Here is a 17,310-nt window from a genome sequence, read left to right on the forward strand (position 1 = left end):
AGCAGATTATTGACAAAACAAAATCTCAAAATCCTGTGAAATCTATCATCGAATAATTTAAGAAAATTCGAATATTCCTCAAGATTCTTGTTCAAAAGAATATTTAAACAGTAGGGTGCCCAGAAAAAGTGACCCCCTGCTCCACAAACGGAAAACTCTTTTTTGGGTTATTTTAAGCATCTGTGTAAATTTTGAGCAAAATTGGATGAGATTTACCCATTGATACCCGAGCCTAAAGTCGGCAAAAAAAATGTTTTTCATAAATACAAAAATGACTTTTTTAAATCGCTAATTACTTTTCAGGATCGAGTATTACAACTTTGGTATGTTCTACAAAATTGTACAGCATTAAATTTTCAATAAGAATCTCACTTTTGGGAATATTTGAATGGAAGTAGCGCACCGTGCAGACCAAACCGTAAGAAACTTGTTTTTTCCATACATTTTTTCGATTTTTTCCATACAAACTTCACCTCCGAGTATCAATGGGTAAATGATGACCGATTTTGCTCATATTTGGCCCAGAGTCTTAAAATAGGTCAAGGAACAATATTCAGCTTGTGGAGCGAGGTTTTGAGATAAAGTCCCATATTCTGGGCACCCTATTAAACAGCTACTTATTTTTTGAAACATGCCATTTTTGAAATAAAAAATAATCTGAAAGGATAGAAGATTGCTCCGTTTATCTGCGACTTTCCTTCTCAGATCTAGTTTTGTGTCTGTCTTTGCGCAATCGCTCATCACGTGTGCTGGCTGAGGAGTAACTATTTATCATAAACCCAATCAACAAGTGTCCACCCGCCTGGCCGCCACCGCAAACAAAAACGTGCTGACAAATTGAATAAATTTCGCGTGCGCTCACTCTTTAAAAAATAGAGCACAGCAGTGTAATTGAGTGATGAATTTGCAGCGGGCTAATTCAATTCAATTGACACACAGAGGAGGAAGGCAAAAGAGATCTCTGTCCGCTTAATAAAGCAATAACTGGCGGGAGTTGTGATATGGCATATGATATGGCTTCAATCACATCAATTGATGTGGTTGGATTAGAATGATGGCACTTTATTGATCTTTTTTTCCCTTAACAATTTGATATTTTATAATTTTGTAAATAAGCAACGGTAAGTAAATGTGCAGCAATTAATGCTGAAAAGCAAATTATTTACAGCTACTTTCCGGTATTTAGTTCTCCCAACAACGGTTTATTTGCATGTAGTTTGAGTGGTAGATTTAGTTTTAGACACAGAGAAACAGACTCACACCTCACTAGAGCCATCTGGTTGTGGCACCACAGTTGCAAGCAACTGTCAAATGAGCCGTGGTGAATTCAAAGATTTTGTGGTGAATTTCCGATATTATTTAAATTGACCGTTATTTTTTTTGTTGATGAATTTTTGAAAGAGGTTTACGTCTGCTGTCTGTGAATTTCGGTGTACAGAGTTAAGGTTTGTCGCACGTGCTTATCCATCCATCCATCCATTCGTGATTAACAGTCTGGTACACTGCCAGGGCTACAATTTTCCACCTCGCCGGGAGATGCATGCACTTTTATGTTAAAATAATTTCCCTGCTAATTGGCACCAATTACGTAGATTGCATCGTTATTGACACCTCATTTGTAGTGTTGTACTCCTGCACGCTTCGACTAACTGTGAACACTGAAGATTGAAGGCATGAAGCAAAGCAAAGCACTAATTCGTTTGTTTCAATTCTTTCGTCCTTTCCCTGCGTCCGCCCAGTTGGATGAGGCTGGGAATGCTGGTCGATGCCAAGGGAAAAGTACCTGTGAAAGTGGTGGCCAAAACATTCGCCTCCGGTAAGATTTCTTCAAATCTTTGCAAATACTGTTGATAACCATAGATTTTAATGTCATTTTAAGGTAAAACTGAAAAGCTAGTCTACCAAATCCTGTCGGATCTCGGGCTGCCGAGCAGCAAAAATGACGCCATCGAGAAGGCGGACTTTACGTTCGAAAAGTTCTACGAACTGTACCACAAGATCTGCCCCAGAAATGACATCGAGGAGCTGTTCCGATCGATGTGAGGACCTACAAATTAACTCAACATTTTGAGAGGATTTTTTTCTGTTAACTTTTCTTGAGAATCTATAAGAATTGGGCTTCCTGGAAACGCTCCAATCATCAAAATTATATTTCATGTCCATGTTTTAACCAACCATGCGTCTCCATTGAATACACATTTTGTTAGAGTGATCGATGGAGGCGCCTGGCTTCTTATAAGAATTGTTATGTTTGATACTGGCCGGCAATGAATTAAAATGCATGTCTGTCGATTCGTGTTCAGACTCCCCAATTCTTAAAGAACGTGATTGGTAATAAACAGAAAACAAACATTAACTTTCACTACGCCACTTTCTCACTTTCAGCACCCAGAACAAGGCGAACGAGATCAACCTGGACCAGTTTGTCAACTTCCTCAACGAAAAGCAACGTGATCCTCGGCTGAACGAAATCCTCTACCCGTTCTACGACGAGAAGCGCGCCCTCGAGATCATCAACACGTACGAGCAGGACGAGAAAGCGCGCGAAGCCAGTGAGTACAAGCTGCGGTTTTTGACGATCTATGGTTAGAACACCGACACGCGTTCTCCGCTCTTCTTCCAGAAACCCTCACCAAGGACGGACTGATCCGGTACCTGATGTCGGACGAGAACGCGCCCGTGTTCCTGGACCGGCTCGACATCTACATGGACATGGACCAGCCGCTGAGCCATTACTACATCAACTCGTCCCACAACACGTACCTGTCCGGGCGGCAGTTCGGTGGCAAGAGTTCCGTCGAGATGTACCGCCAGACGCTGCTGGCCGGCTGCCGGTGCGTCGAGCTGGACTGCTGGGACGGGAAGGGCGAGGACGAGGAACCGATCATCACGCACGGCATGGCCATGTGTACGGATATTCTGTTTAAGGTTTGCCCATCAATGACTCGAGATTAAAACACGCTCTCACAAACTCAAACTCTCGTTAGGACGTAATCTACGCGCTGCGCGACACGGCCTTCGTCACCTCGGACTACCCGGTGATTCTGTCGTTTGAGAACCACTGCTGCCGGGTGCAGCAGTACAAGCTGGCCAAGTACTGTGATGAAATCCTCGGCGATTTGCTGCTGAAGGAGCCGCTGCCCGACTTTCCGGTGAGTCTTGCTTTAAAATAATAACCTAAATTTCTAAAGCTAAATTTTCAACACTTTCAAACAAAAAGTACAACAAAATACATTATCATTGTTACAGTTATGCTACCGTAAAAAAATTACAAATGATCAAAACATCCTAAAAAATATGTTATTTCTTAAAGTGCATACGGTCTTTTATTGATTTGGGGTCTCGAAATCCAAAAATTGTCAAAAGCTCAAAATTATTAGTTTTGATAAAAAAAAATACAAAAATAAACTATACACAATGTATTCTAAACAATTTACAATCGATTGTTGATTCCAAAATTTCAAAGTCTAGAAATCTGATAATTTTAAAAATTAAACTCAAAAAAATAATTTTTAGTTCGTAAATTTCAAAAGTCAATAATTCAAACATTCAAATTTTTGGTTTCTGAGTATCACTTTTAGAATATTTAAACTTATTTTTTTTTTCTTAAGGTGCTACGTCTGTTTTCGAATTGTGGTCTCAAAATCCAATAGTTGTCAAATGCCCAAAAGTATTTCTTTTGATTAAAGTGCAAAAATTATCGATAAACAATGTATTCTTAATAGTTAAAAGTCAACTGTTATTGCAATATTAACCTAAATTAAAAATAGAAAATAAAGAGTATTCAGAATAAACAAAAAAAAACAATTGAATCTGTAAACTTCAAAATTCAAAATTGAAAAATTATAAAAATCAAGAATTCAAAAAAATGGTATTTTTACAATTTTAAAATATCAAAATCAAACATTAAAAAAAATTAAATTTTAAGATTTGGAAATTTGATAAATCGAATAATTAAAATCTCAAAATTCGATTTTTAATCTGTAAAATTCAAAGCTCAAAACACTCAAACAATCAACTTGAATCAAACAATTTTAAAATGCATATTTCCGAATTTTTGAATTTAAAGCTTGATATTTTTATATATTTTTTTATATCCATCATATTCAAATAAAGGATTTTATTGATTTTTTGATATTCTTAATTTTTTTATTGCTCCCTGATTTTCTTTAAGTTTGAGGGGCCTCCCTGACAAAAACACTAAATTAGATTTGCAATAAAAAAAATAATTTAGATCTATTAACTGAAAAAATCATAATTTACAAATTTCTAAAGTTTTTGATTTTATAAATTTGTAAACTTGTTTTTATTTTCCTTTTAGAGCAGTTTTTTTTTCTCTAATTATTATTCGAATTTCATGTTTTTTTAGATCTGTAATCTCAAAAATTCCTAATTTAAATATTTTAAAATTCTAGATTAAATTTTCAAAACAACCTATCCCTCATGGGTTTCCTATGCAGATAGGACCTTTTGAAAATTTAATCTAGAATTCAGGAATCAAACATTTTAAATTTCAAAATTTTAAAATTTTGGATTTAAAATTTGTAATTTTGATAATTTTAAAACCCATCAAATCAATTTTTCATTCATAAAATTTAAAGCTCAAAAATTTCAACATTTTTAATTTCCTTGAAGATTTTGATTTTTCGGATTTGTAAACTCGATTCAGAAGTTTAGTTTTTTTAACCTTTTTCTTATTTTCGAATTTCATATTTTTAATATTTTGAAACCCTTTGATTTTTAGGGAAGATTTAAGAGAGAGAGGCGGAACTAAAAAAACATTAAACGAGATTTGCAATAGCCTAAAAAAAAACAATCAACTTAAAAGTTCAAATTTTGAAAAAAGTTCATATATTTGAAAAAAATAAAATTTCTAGAATTAAAAAATTTAATAATTCTACAAATTTCAAAATCACAAAATTTTAGATTTTTTGCCATTTACAATTGAAGGTTTCCAAATTTAGTAATTAGATTTGCTAAACTCAAGAATTCAAACAATTCTTGAGTTTTTTTTGATAAGGTCCTATAAACAAATGTAAACATTGAGTGTATCCCGCTTACTCCGATGGACTTTGACATAAGGTGTGAAAGGGATACACTCAATGTTTACATTTGTTTATAGGACCTTATCAAAAAAAAGTCAAGAATTGAACTTTAAATTTTAGATTTTTTTTTTAATTTTCAAGCCTGCTTTTTAATTTAATTACAATTTAATTTTTTTTTTGTTTTTAGAATTTTCGAAATTTAATTTTTTGAATGTCCCCAGATTTTTTAAAAAGATTTTAAAGGTGAGGGAGTGATATGAAGGGTTACAAAGACTTCAAATTAGATTTGCTAAAAAAAATAAAAATCTAAATAATTTAAAAAAACAAATTGATCTGTAAACATTTAAAATCCAAATCGGAAAATTTAAAAAATACAATGGAGCCTTAAAATAAGAATTTTCAAATTTAATTCGTAATTTTTTTCAATTTTAGTTTTCCGATTCAAAACATTTTACATTTAGGAATTTTCAAAATTAATTTTCGAATTTAAAATTTATTAAATCGACGGTAACATTTCAAAAGGCATCATGTACATTTTGACACTTTCTGGGTTATTGCATATTCTGAAAGTACTCCTAATAAGCTACCTCTCCACCAAAAATGAGCAAAAGTTACTTCAGTGAAGTCTGTTTAATCATGATTTGAAATAAAGTAACATAAACAAAATCTCTGCCATCAGCAATCCCTGTTTATATAGCCCTGTCAACCTGTCAAACAAAAGACTACATAAACCTCGTGTCGAAAAAAAAAGCATCATGAACAAAGCGCCATGTACATTCGGCGAAGAAAAACGAATCATAACAAAGCGCCCCCCTCAATGACAGCAGGGTGATATAGACGTTGGAGATTTCAAAAGAAGTTATGTTTGTTTTTCTCAAATAAAATTACGGAAATAATGTTTTATTGAATATGGATGATCAAGTATCAATAAAAGCAACGTTTTTCATCGTTTGTTATCATTAGAACATCATATTTTGCTTTTATATTAAAATGGGAATTGAAAATGGATGCTCAACATTCAAATTCGTTTTTCTCAAAACGCATGGTTTGTACATGATGCTTTTTGAAATGTTGGCGTCGAAATTCTCGAATATTAGTTTTTTTTTCATTTTGAAATTATGTATTGGATTATTTAATTTTTTAATTTAGGAATTTAAAAAAATATGGTATTTTTATTTGTTTAATTTCATAAAAAAATTAATATTTTGTTTTTTTTTTTTTAGTTGGAACCAGGAGCTCCCTTGCCTCCGCCGTCGGCGTTGAAGCGCAAGATCCTCATCAAGAACAAGCGGCTCAAGCCGGAGGTCGAGAAGCGCGAGCTGGAGTTGTTCCTGCAGGGCGAGTTCGTCGTGGAGGACGAAGTCAAGGAAGACGCCAGCGCGGTCCGAAAGATCGATCCAACCGAAGAAGCGGCGGCGGTGGCCCCAACCGCGGCTGCCGCGGAAGGCGGCGAGGAAGTTGCGGTGGTTCAGTACACCGGCTCAACGACCAACGTCCATCCGTGGCTGTCGTCGATGGTCAACTACGCGCAGCCCATCAAGTTCCAAACGTTTGACTATGCCGACACGAAGAACATCCACCACAACATGTCGTCGTTTGCCGAAACGACCGGAATGAATCTGCTGAAGCAACAGGCCATCGACTTTGTCAACTACAACAAACGCCAAATGTCTCGCATCTACCCCAAGGGAACCCGTGCCGATTCGTCCAACTACATGCCCCAGGTGTTCTGGAACGCCGGCTGTCAGATGGTGTCCCTCAACTTCCAAACGTCCGATCTACCGATGCAGCTGAACCAGGGAAAGTTCGAATACAACGGCAACTGTGGCTATCTGCTGAAGCCCGATTTCATGCGACGAGCGGACCGAAATTTCGACCCATTCGCCGATGCCCCCGTGGATGGTGTGATTGCTGCATCCTGCGGCGTACAGGTCATTGCCGGTCAGTTCTTGTCCGACAAGAAGGTGGGAACCTACGTCGAGGTGGACATGTACGGTCTACCGTCGGACACCGTCCGAAAAGAGTTCCGAACCCGTCTCGTCCCGGCTAACGGTCTCAACCCGGTCTACAATGAAGAACCGTTCCTCTTCCGTAAGGTGGTCCTCCCAGATCTTGCCGTGCTTCGGTTCGGAGTTTACGACGAAAACGGAAAACTTCTCGGACAACGAATCCTCCCGCTGGACGGTCTCCAAGGTGGCTACCGGCACATCTCCCTCCGTACCGACGCCAACTTCCCCATGTCCCTGCCCATGTTGTTCTGTAACATCGAGCTGAAGATCTACGTCCCGGACGGCTTCGAAGACTTCATGGACGCGTTGTCCGACCCGCGCGCCTTCATGGGTGCCGCCAAGGAACGGTCGGACAACATGAAGGCCATGGGCATCGAAGAATCTAGCTCGGGAGCGGCCGCCGACGCCACCAAGGGCACGAAGACTACCGAAGTCACCGAACCGCCGCTGGTCTTCGATCCCATCACTGTGGAATCACTCCGCCAGGAGAAAGGGTTCCAAAAGACTGCCAAAAAGCAGCAAAAGGAACTCGACAGCGTAAAGAAGAAGCACGCCAAGGAACGGGCCGGCGTCCAGAAGACGCAGAACGCTGCCATCGAACGGTTGATCAAGGGAAAGAGGTGAGTGTGGGATGTTTGTCTTTCGGTAAACCAATTCTAATGAGGTATTTAAATTACAGCAAAGAGGAAATCAAAGCCGATCCCGCCATCCGGAAGGTGATCCAGGAGCAGAACGCCACCTGGAGCGAGATGATCGAGCGCCACAAGAAGGAGGAGTGGGACCTGCTGAAGACGCAACTGAACGACCAGAAGGAGATCCTGCGAAAGCTGATGGAAACGACCCAGGCCGCGCAGATGAAGCAGCTCGAGGCCAAACACGAACGCGAGGTCAAGAACCTGAACAGCCAGCAGGCGAAAATCTCCGTCGAAACTTCGAAGGAGGTCGCCAACGACAAAACGCTCAAGACCAAGGGCGAAAAGGACCGGCGACTGCGCGAGAAGAAGCAGAACAACATCAAGCGGTTCATGGACGAGAAGAAGGTGCGTTTAAGTCTCAATCCAACCTCTTAATTCTAATCGCTTTCTCCACTTTCAGACTGCCGGCATCAAGCAGAACCGCGAGAAGGAAAAGTTAAAAGTGACCCACGACAAGCAGCTCGAGGAACTGGACAACGACGTGCAAAAGGTACAAAACGCGTACAGGGAGATTGTTACGCTAGAAACGGTGGTGTAGTAGCGTAGCGTAGCCTCCGAAACCACCCCACCCACACCAATGGTCAACAACAACGCACACGGACGCGCCCGCGGCGCGTTCCGTGTATTTGCCAAAACCGATCTGTGTTACGTAGATCTTACTCTATTTCTTATGTAAATTTTGGTTAAGTTTTGTTAAGTTTCGGTTTAGAGTAGCTAATTTCCGTTCAGTTGTTCTCAGAGTAGATTTACGATAAGTTCACGCGCGTACCTTATCCTGCTTCAGTTGATGTTTCTTCCCCCCTCCTGCCCAACTCTCTTGAGTGTATTGTGTTAACACAATTTTGACCATGCTCCAGATCTTCAGTTTTGCTGCCGACACGTAAGCTATTATTTTTCCCATTTATTATTTTCGTATTCTATGTTTTCTTCAACAGCTAGCTAACGATTAACGTTTCAAATCAAACGACTTTTCTCTACTAATCTACTAGCAATCTCTCCATCGCACTAAAAAAATCAGGGTGGCCACTTAAATCCCATTATCTAAATCCCGTAATTTCAAAAACTTAGTATTGAGCGATTCTGACCCAAGATACGCATCTAAATCCCTAAATTCGAAGTACTTCGAAGAACTGTGGATAACACTGACCTATCCACTAATATCCGTAATTTTGCGCCATATTTGCCGCCATCATCGATTGCATATTACTAATTTGTTATGCAATCCAAGGGTCCTCATTGTTCCAAAAAGACTCATTCAGTCGCAATCACAAATCGAACGCGACGAAAACTGCTCTGACCGTTTCCTACCGTTTGTCACTTCCACGCCAATCGCTATTGAATGCTCTCTCTTTTGCTCTCCCTCTCTCTCTCTCGAATCGTCTAGTGCAGCGAACTGTTCAGAGAGGCTGATTGCGATGTGTCGCTTTGTTTTGATCATAAATTAAATTTGTTAAAATCATCATGATCAACAATATTTTGCAATTTTGTTGATAGCACAACATCAAAGATACATTTGAAAGCAATTTCCACCTTGTCAAAATCAAATTATTTTCTTAGATTCTCTCCTCTCTGAACAAATTCGTTTGTGACTAGGGTCGACGGACGTAGTAGGCAAAGACATTTACAAAGTATTTAGGGCTTTTGTTAATTTGATTTGGTTAACCGCGGTGGATTTTCTTGAAATAATTCGAACTGTCAAAAATCCACCAAAGCATCTACCACATTGATCGCACAAAAATCTGTGGTGGAAAAATATCCACCGGTAGATGCTTTGGTGGATTTTTGACAGTTCGAATTATTTCAAGAAAATCCACCGCGGTTAACCAAATCAAATTAACAAAAGCCCTTTTGTATCGCTGGGTGATGCGATTGACCAAGACGCTGGCAGCTAGCGAGTCGTGTGCAAAGACTCGTTCGGCGATGAGTGAGTGATTTCTGATCATTGAACCAAACATCAGGGCCCTTGATGCATACAAAATTAATTGATTTTTATTTTTAATCAAAATGATTGAGTCATGATCTCAAAAGAAGCATATACATATCAATTCTCCCTGCAAACTCTGAAAAACGCAAATGATATAAAAACACAAAATTTAACCTTTTTCAAATTTTATTCATTTATTTATTTATGTTGGAAAATTTGACAAAGGTGTCATTCTTAATCATTAAATTAAAATCGTACCGATAGTGCAATTTTCAATGTAAAAAATATAATAAAATTTAAGCAATTCGAAAAAATATATTTGACCATTTGTTTCTAAATTACCATCGGTCGACATCAAAAACATAAATTCCTTAAATTTGCTTTTTTAAAGCCATAACATCAAAACGGCGCAATGAACAAAAAAATACTTTTCAAAATTATTGGGAAGATTTGCTAAGCATATCAAGATTTTTTCAAAACTCCTTGGATATTTTTTTCTATCTTTAGTTTATAAGTTGCCTTTTAATGTGTCCTAAAACTAAAAATGGGTTTTTGCTATTCCGTCGTGAAACTACTTACTTTTCCTGTCATTCTTAAACGACGAAATAGCCTACTTTTCTGTACCAAAAATAACAGAATCGAATAGCAACACTTTTCAAAATAAATGCTGAAAAGTTCTACTTTTCAGCACTGTAATGGGTGCTGAAAAGTTGAACTTTTCAGCACTTGTTTCGAAAAGTAACACTTTTCAACATTGTTTTGATTTAAACGATTTATTGACAAATACATGAAAATTTGATTTAAAATTTCACTCAATGGGTGTTTTTCGGAATTGCAAAAAATGTTGTATGGAACTCGTTGCAAAACTTGATTTTTTCAGCACTCGTCGTATTTATCCAACTCGGTGAACCTCGTTGGATAAATGTACGACTCGTGCTGAAAAAATCCTCTTTTTGCAACTTGTTGCATAAACTACTATTTTAGGATTATTTTTTGCTGCGATTTTTTTTATTTTATTGAATTTTTTACAAAGCGTACCCTCCATTTAGCTGCAACTTTGCTGAAGAACTCAAATCGATGCTTCCCAAGAAACCATTTTAGAATAAATATATACATATATTTTTGTAACATAAATTTTCATTAAAATAAATTTTATAGTTTTGCAGGCCATTGCAATCTTGATATCTTTGAATAACTTCAAAAAGAAATGTTGTAAAAAAAAGGAAAAAAATGTTGTGTCAAAAGTAAGTTCTTAAATAAATTCCTACAAATTTGTTTCAAAGACTGAAACATATGAAATTTTTCGATTTTAGTGTAAAAATGTTTAAAAATATTGACATTTAGAAAACTTTTTTTTCTGAATGTTTTAAAAAGAATAAGATCATTGATAGTTTGTTTAAAATTAAAAAAAAAGATTCTGAGTCGATAGGTATACGTGAAGGTGGGTCTACGAGGTTGAATAAAGAAGTTCATTTTTCGAGTGATTGTATAGCCTTTCCTATTTGAGGTGAGGAAGGCAAAACATAAAGCTCTCAACAATTAATAAATAAAGTTGACTGAAATTAGTACGAAAATGTTAAATCAGGTTTTCAGCAGAGTAATTCTAATAACCTTGAATAACCGACTTTCCCAAGATTTTTAAAAACATATTTTTAAAACTCCCGATTTTTCGCGATTTCCTAATTTTTCCGACTCGAGTGGCTACCCTGCAATAACCGAAGAGCGCCCCCCTTAACCATAATCCAACTCCATTTCAGCTCATCCAAATGTACGTGGTCGAGGAGGAGGAGTACAAGCTGACCAGCAAGATGGAGTTTTACGCTTAAAGTGCTGGCCGCTGCCACGAGATGATACAACCGAGCAAAACTCATGCAAACAATCTGAAAATCTAGAGGTAAACAAAACAGCTAATAATCATATGTATATGAGTACGAAAACCCCATATTTTAGAGAAATATTCAACAACAACAATATGCTCTATAATCATATGAAATGTATCATGTTGTGCAAAAGTCTTTAGGAGAACCAAAAAAAATTAAGAATTAGAAAATAAAAAAACAACAGCAACACTAATAGTATTAACAAAACAAACCAACTACATTTACTATGATAGCAAACAGAAAAACAAAACATTTAGAAAAGAGAGAGAGAGTAATCAAAGTGAGATTAGCTGTTTTAGAAACCATCAATTTCGTGAACAAAATGAGAGGTATCTTTATATACTGACTTGTAGTGTGTGTGAACTAAGCAAACAAACAAACAAAAAAAATACTAAAAAGAGATGTTGACCCTTTCGCACTGATAGAATGTTATTAGAGTTGCAATCAAAGCAAAAACAACAAAAAAAACACAAGGAAGGGGATTCAGAATCATCCTACTAGTAAGACCGCGGGAACAAATAAAATTCGAAAATCATTATGAAAAAAAAAACATTTTAAACTAGACAATTTCAACTGCCTTTCTTTAGCAATGTTGTTGCGTTAAGTTTGTTTCGATTTTTGCGCTTGTTTTCTTCTTTTTTGTTGCGATACAATTTTTTTGGATAGAATGTCAATTAGAAATGAATCTGAACATAGTTGTTGAATATTTTTGCTGGAAACATTGCAAACATTTTTGAATGGTTGTTTTATTTCTCTTCGGTGAAAAATAGCGTCACAGTTCCTTGTTTTACACAACTCTCTACGATTTCTCATGTGTAAGAATGTTAAAGTCACATATCAAAGATTAGACATTAGATTGCTTTCCAAAATTAGTCACCCAAAAACGTTTGAAAATATTTGCAATGCTCCTTTTTCTATCTTTTTTCGAAGTAGAAACCTTAGTTCAATTTTCTGATAGCAATCAACATTGTTTCATCTTCGGGCAGCCTCTTTTGTTCGCACTGGCCGGAGTAGAAACTAGAACATGATAAACCCCAATATATAAGCTGGTGAAAAGTGGAGTGTGTGTCATAAAACTTTTGAAACTTACCAATGAAAAATCATATTAAAGTTATATACAGAAAAATTTAATTTTAAAAGCAAGTTACTGAAAATGCAAATGCAAGATAAGTATTTAGGGTTAAGCTATTATCGAAACAAGTATTGTACTATTAAAAAATAAAAAGAAAGAGACATCTACTTCCCCCGTTCCTCAACTCCCTCCCCATCCTCCAGACTCCTCAAGCCGAGCTCCATTTCCTGTCCCCTATCTCTCTCATCATCTTACGAATCGTTGTTCACTTTAAAAGAAACTACAACAAAATCATGAGTGCCTATAATACGAAAAATCATCCCTTACTTTTTTACCAAAACAACAAGAAAAGAAATAAAAAAGGCGTGTGTGTGTGCGTTCGAATTTCAATTTCTTTCAGTTCTGTGAGTACTTTTTAAAAATAATTCTTTTAAAAAGTACCCTCAGAATCTCAACACAAACACACACACGTTGAAAGACATTCAACGAAATGATCAGTCCTATCCAAAGAGAGAATATAATGTGTAGAAACAATTTTCTAGTCGTTACATTTTAAGCATGAAAGCATTATAACCACTTCAGTTCACTTCTCAACAACAAACTGCTGGCTGATCTCTCCGTTCCAGCAAAACGGAGTGAAGGAAAATCGAAAACATCAAACACACAAAATAAGGACTTACACGGTGTAGTAGCGTTATGTGTATCATTTTCAACACAACAAATCACAACCAGGATTTTTTGAAACCAAAAAAAAAAACAAATCAAATAGCAAAAAACACACACAGTTAGGGAAAGCAGTGTATCGAAAACTCCAATATACTAATCAAATCAAATCAACCAAACAGCAGTGAATAGCTGAGATCGAGAGAGAGAAAACGATTGGCAATCGCCATGTGCGCGCGTGTGGTTAGGAAGAAGCTGGTTGAAGCAGGTTGAGTCATTAACATAAGTTTTAAAAAGCAAAAAATTGGGAAAGTAAAAGAGCATCCATTAGCAAACACTCTTTCTTTTCTGTTTAGCTGCGTGATGACAATCCATTGCGATGACACTCTTAGATGTTTTTGTTTAATCGAAATCCGAAAGATCCGAACTGTAAGTCATTAAATGTTTTATGTTCTTTGTCATTTTGGTCATGTCTGTAACATAACCACCTGCACTTTTGTTGTACAGGGCATACTGGTTCCTAAAAAGGGTCTGGAAATAGCTTCACAAACTGCAGAATAAATGAGAGGATGCGATTTTTTAGGACTTTTAAAAACTAAAAAAAAAATCCTAGATTCTAAAATTCTTATATTATAAACACTAAAAAAATAAATTCTACTATTTCAAAATTATAAATTCAAAAAAAAGTAAATTCTGCTGTTCTTAAATTCTAAAATTCTGCTATTCTAAAATTCTGCTATTCTAAAAATCTAAAACTCTACAATTTAAAAATTCTAAAATTCTAAAATTCTGCTATTCTAAAATTCTGCTATTCTAAAAATCTAAAACTCTACAATTTAAAAATTCTAAAATTCTAAAATTTTAAAATTCTAAAATTCTAAAATTCTAAAATTCTAAAATTCTAAAATTCTAAAATTCTAAAATTCTAAAATTCTAAAATTCTAAAATTCTAAAATTCTAAAATTCTAAAATTCTAAAATTCTAAAATTCTAAAATTCTAAAATTCTAAAATTCTAAAATTCTAAAATTCTAAAATTCTAAAATTCTAAAATTCTAAAATTCTAAAATTCTAAAATTTTAAAATTCTAAAATTCTAAAATTCTAAAATTCTAAAATTCTAAAATTCTAAAATTCTAAAATTCTAAAATTCTAAAATTCTAAAATTCTAAAATTCTAAAATTCTAAAATTCTAAAATTCTAAAATTCTAAAATTCTAAAATTCTAAAATTCTAAAATTCTAAAATTCTAAAATTCTAAAATTCTAAAATTCTAAAATTCTAAAATTCTAAAATTCTAAAATTCTAAAATTCTAAAATTCTAAAATTCTAAAATTCTAAAATTCTAAAATTCTAAAATTCTAAAATTCTAAAATTCTAAAATTCTAAAATTCTAAAATTCTAAAATTCTAAAATTCTAAATTCTAAAATTCTAAAATTCTAAAATTCTAAAATTCTAAAATTCTAAAATTCTAAAATTTTAAAATTCTAAAATTCTAAAATTCTAAAATTCTAAAATTCTAAAATTCTAAAATTCTAAAATTCTAAAATTCTAAAATTCTAAAACTCTAAAATTCTAAAATTCTAAAATTCTAAAATTCTAAAATTCTAAAATTCTAAAATTCTAAAATTCTAAAATTCTAAAATTCTAAAATTCTAAAATTCTAAAATTCTAAAATTCTAAAATTCTAAAATTCTAAAATTCTAAAATTCTAAAATTCTAAAATTCTAAAATTCTAAAATTCTAAAATTCTAAAATTCTAAAATTCTAAAATTCTAAAATTCTAAAATTCTAAAATTCTAAAATTCTAAAATTCTAAAATTCTAAAATTCTAAAATTCTAAAATTCTAAAATTCTAAAATTCTAAAATTCTAAAATTCTAAAATTCTAAAATTCTAAAATTCTAAAATTCTAAAATTCTAAAATTCTAAAATTCTAAAATTCTAAAATTCTAAAATTCTAAAATTCTAAAATTCTAAAATTCTAAAATTCTGAAATTCTAAAATTCTGAAATTTTAAAATTCTAAAATTCTAAAATTCTCAAATTTTAAAATTTTAAAATTCTAAAATTCTAAAATTCTAAAATTCTAAAATTCTAAAACTCTAAAATTCTAAAATTCCAAAAATTCTAAAATTCTAAAATTCAAAAATTCTAAAATTCTTAAATTCTAAGATTTAATTTCATCTTGTTAATTCCAAAATTTCATATTGTTAATTCCAAAATTCTAAAATTCCGAAATTCTAACAATCTAAAATTCCTAAATTCTAAAAATTTTAAATTCGAAAATTCTAATATTCTTAAATTGTAAAATATTAAAAGCCAAAATTATAAAATTATAAAAATTCAGCTTCAAATAATTAGAAATTCTAAAAAATAACAAAACTAAAAATAAACAAGATTTTAAATTTCTAACACAATTTAAAAAAATTCTTGATTTCGAAAATTGAATTAATTGTTTTTAAGTGCTGTATATTTTTATATTGTTTAAATTTTTTTAATAACTCAGCTTTTAATTAATTCCAGATTTTTTAGTAGTTTAGTATTTAACGTTTAATTTTTTAAATTTGTTTGTTTTATATTTTGAATCTTGGTTCGTATAGTGTTGCATGAGGTGTTGCAGCTTTCGCGCGATGGTGACTTTTCTCAGCTTGGGACGTAAGATTCAAGTAACTAAAATGTCACGTTCATCAAAAAGATTCGCAAGGATTTTCGGTAGTGACTAAATATGAGACAAAACCTTTTAATCCATCTCTTCTAACATTTATATTACAACAGCGACATTTAGTTCAAACTCCTAACACGCTTTCGCTCCTTGTAAAGACTGTTGCGCTGGACTAGAAAAAATATCCAAAATCAGCTCAAAAAAGTTCCCCAAAAGTTCAAAATGTTCTACTCACTGTACGGATCGAACCGAATCAGTTCCAGCTTGTCGGCCAGCCGCTCACGAATCTTGGTGAACTGGTGCCCGCTGACGGCACTCTCCATCAGCACCAGCACATTTCTGAAAAGCGAAATTGAAAAATTTTAGGTTTGCAAAATTGAGTTGTCCCTTTACAGTTGGGGAGCACGAGTTGTTACGAAACTGATGTTTGATTCGCAATATTGAGTGTTTTTATGCGTTTTCTTCGCTCAAGAATAATATCAAACGATTACTTACTTGCTCTTTGCCTTCTTCAGCAAAATGTTTGTAATAAACATTGTATTTTAAGCGAAATTTCCACAAGAAACTTTCCAAATTTGACCAAAAAGGGTCCACTTTGCTCGCGATTTGTTTATTTTCGATTCAATCTGCGCTGACAGTAGAGACGACAAAAACGAACGCTTGATCCAATGAATCCAATCAGAGATTACGAAACGCTTTTTTATCTTCAACCATTGAATTAAAATTAATTTTTATTTTTCAAATTTCTAATTCACCCATCACTACGTTCCCACTCCCGAGTATTATATACACAACGGCCCAATACAACTCAAGATCTTTCATATGTTAATCGGCCCTCAACAAAACACTCAAGCCATAGTTTTATTTACTTCACTTACCCTAAAATTCATTATAAACACATACCGCTTTTACATCTATGAACTATATAACCCCTTTTCTCCCCCATACCCCCTTTCAACAATTTATCACCAGACCGAACTCAATCTTCACAAAAATAAACCCTCTCACCATCATCAAAAAATATCCCCATCCCAATGACTCCCCCCTATAAAACCCCATTTCTAAAAACCCACCAAAATTCCCAACCAAATCATACCTCCTTCCCGTTCTCTTAACTTTAACCCCCAATCACCCCCACCAAAAACCTACCCAATAACCAAATTACACCTCCCCCACCTCTAACATCCTTACCCCCACCAACCTTCCAACCTCACAAACTTCTCCAAAACCCCCATCAAACTCAACCCTCCAAACCCCTTTTCACTTCCTTCAACCAAATCTCTCCCAACCAACACCTAATAAAATATAAAATACCCCTTTTTTAAAAATAACCCCTAATCAACCCTACCTACAAAAAAACCA

The 17,310-nt window shown here is 34.4% G+C and overlaps 2 protein-coding genes across 3 annotated transcripts in view; one reads left to right on the plus strand and one right to left on the minus strand.

Moving 5' to 3' along the window:
• Positions 1 to 13,226, plus strand: part of LOC120414366 (1-phosphatidylinositol 4,5-bisphosphate phosphodiesterase) — a 29,410-nt gene extending 16,184 nt beyond the window's left edge. For both annotated transcript variants that reach the window (XM_039575533.2, XM_039575532.2), the window contains exons 5-13: positions 1,740 to 1,816; positions 1,880 to 2,039; positions 2,386 to 2,552; positions 2,624 to 2,928; positions 2,988 to 3,152; positions 6,269 to 7,674; positions 7,734 to 8,094; positions 8,150 to 8,239; positions 11,431 to 13,226. In XM_039575533.2, coding sequence (XP_039431467.1) covers positions 1,740 to 1,816; positions 1,880 to 2,039; positions 2,386 to 2,552; positions 2,624 to 2,928; positions 2,988 to 3,152; positions 6,269 to 7,674; positions 7,734 to 8,094; positions 8,150 to 8,239; positions 11,431 to 11,499 — 2,800 coding nt within the window. In that variant the 3' untranslated portion in view covers positions 11,500 to 13,226. The remainder of the gene's footprint in view (positions 1 to 1,739; positions 1,817 to 1,879; positions 2,040 to 2,385; positions 2,553 to 2,623; positions 2,929 to 2,987; positions 3,153 to 6,268; positions 7,675 to 7,733; positions 8,095 to 8,149; positions 8,240 to 11,430) is intronic.
• A 2,798-nt stretch (positions 13,227 to 16,024) lies between these two features.
• LOC120414358 (39S ribosomal protein L33, mitochondrial) lies at positions 16,025 to 16,598 on the minus strand. Its single transcript, XM_039575521.1, has 3 exons — positions 16,444 to 16,598; positions 16,184 to 16,287; positions 16,025 to 16,120 (listed from the first exon to the last, which is right to left on the minus strand). Exons 1-3 carry the CDS (start codon positions 16,482 to 16,484, stop codon positions 16,068 to 16,070), a joined length of 198 nt encoding a protein of 65 aa, XP_039431455.1. The 5' UTR covers positions 16,485 to 16,598; the 3' UTR covers positions 16,025 to 16,067.
• Positions 16,599 to 17,310: the final 712 nt, after the last annotated feature.

The sequence above is a fragment of the Culex pipiens genome, chromosome 3, assembly GCF_016801865.2.
Source record: "Culex pipiens pallens isolate TS chromosome 3, TS_CPP_V2, whole genome shotgun sequence".
NCBI lineage: Eukaryota > Metazoa > Arthropoda > Insecta > Diptera > Culicidae > Culex > Culex pipiens.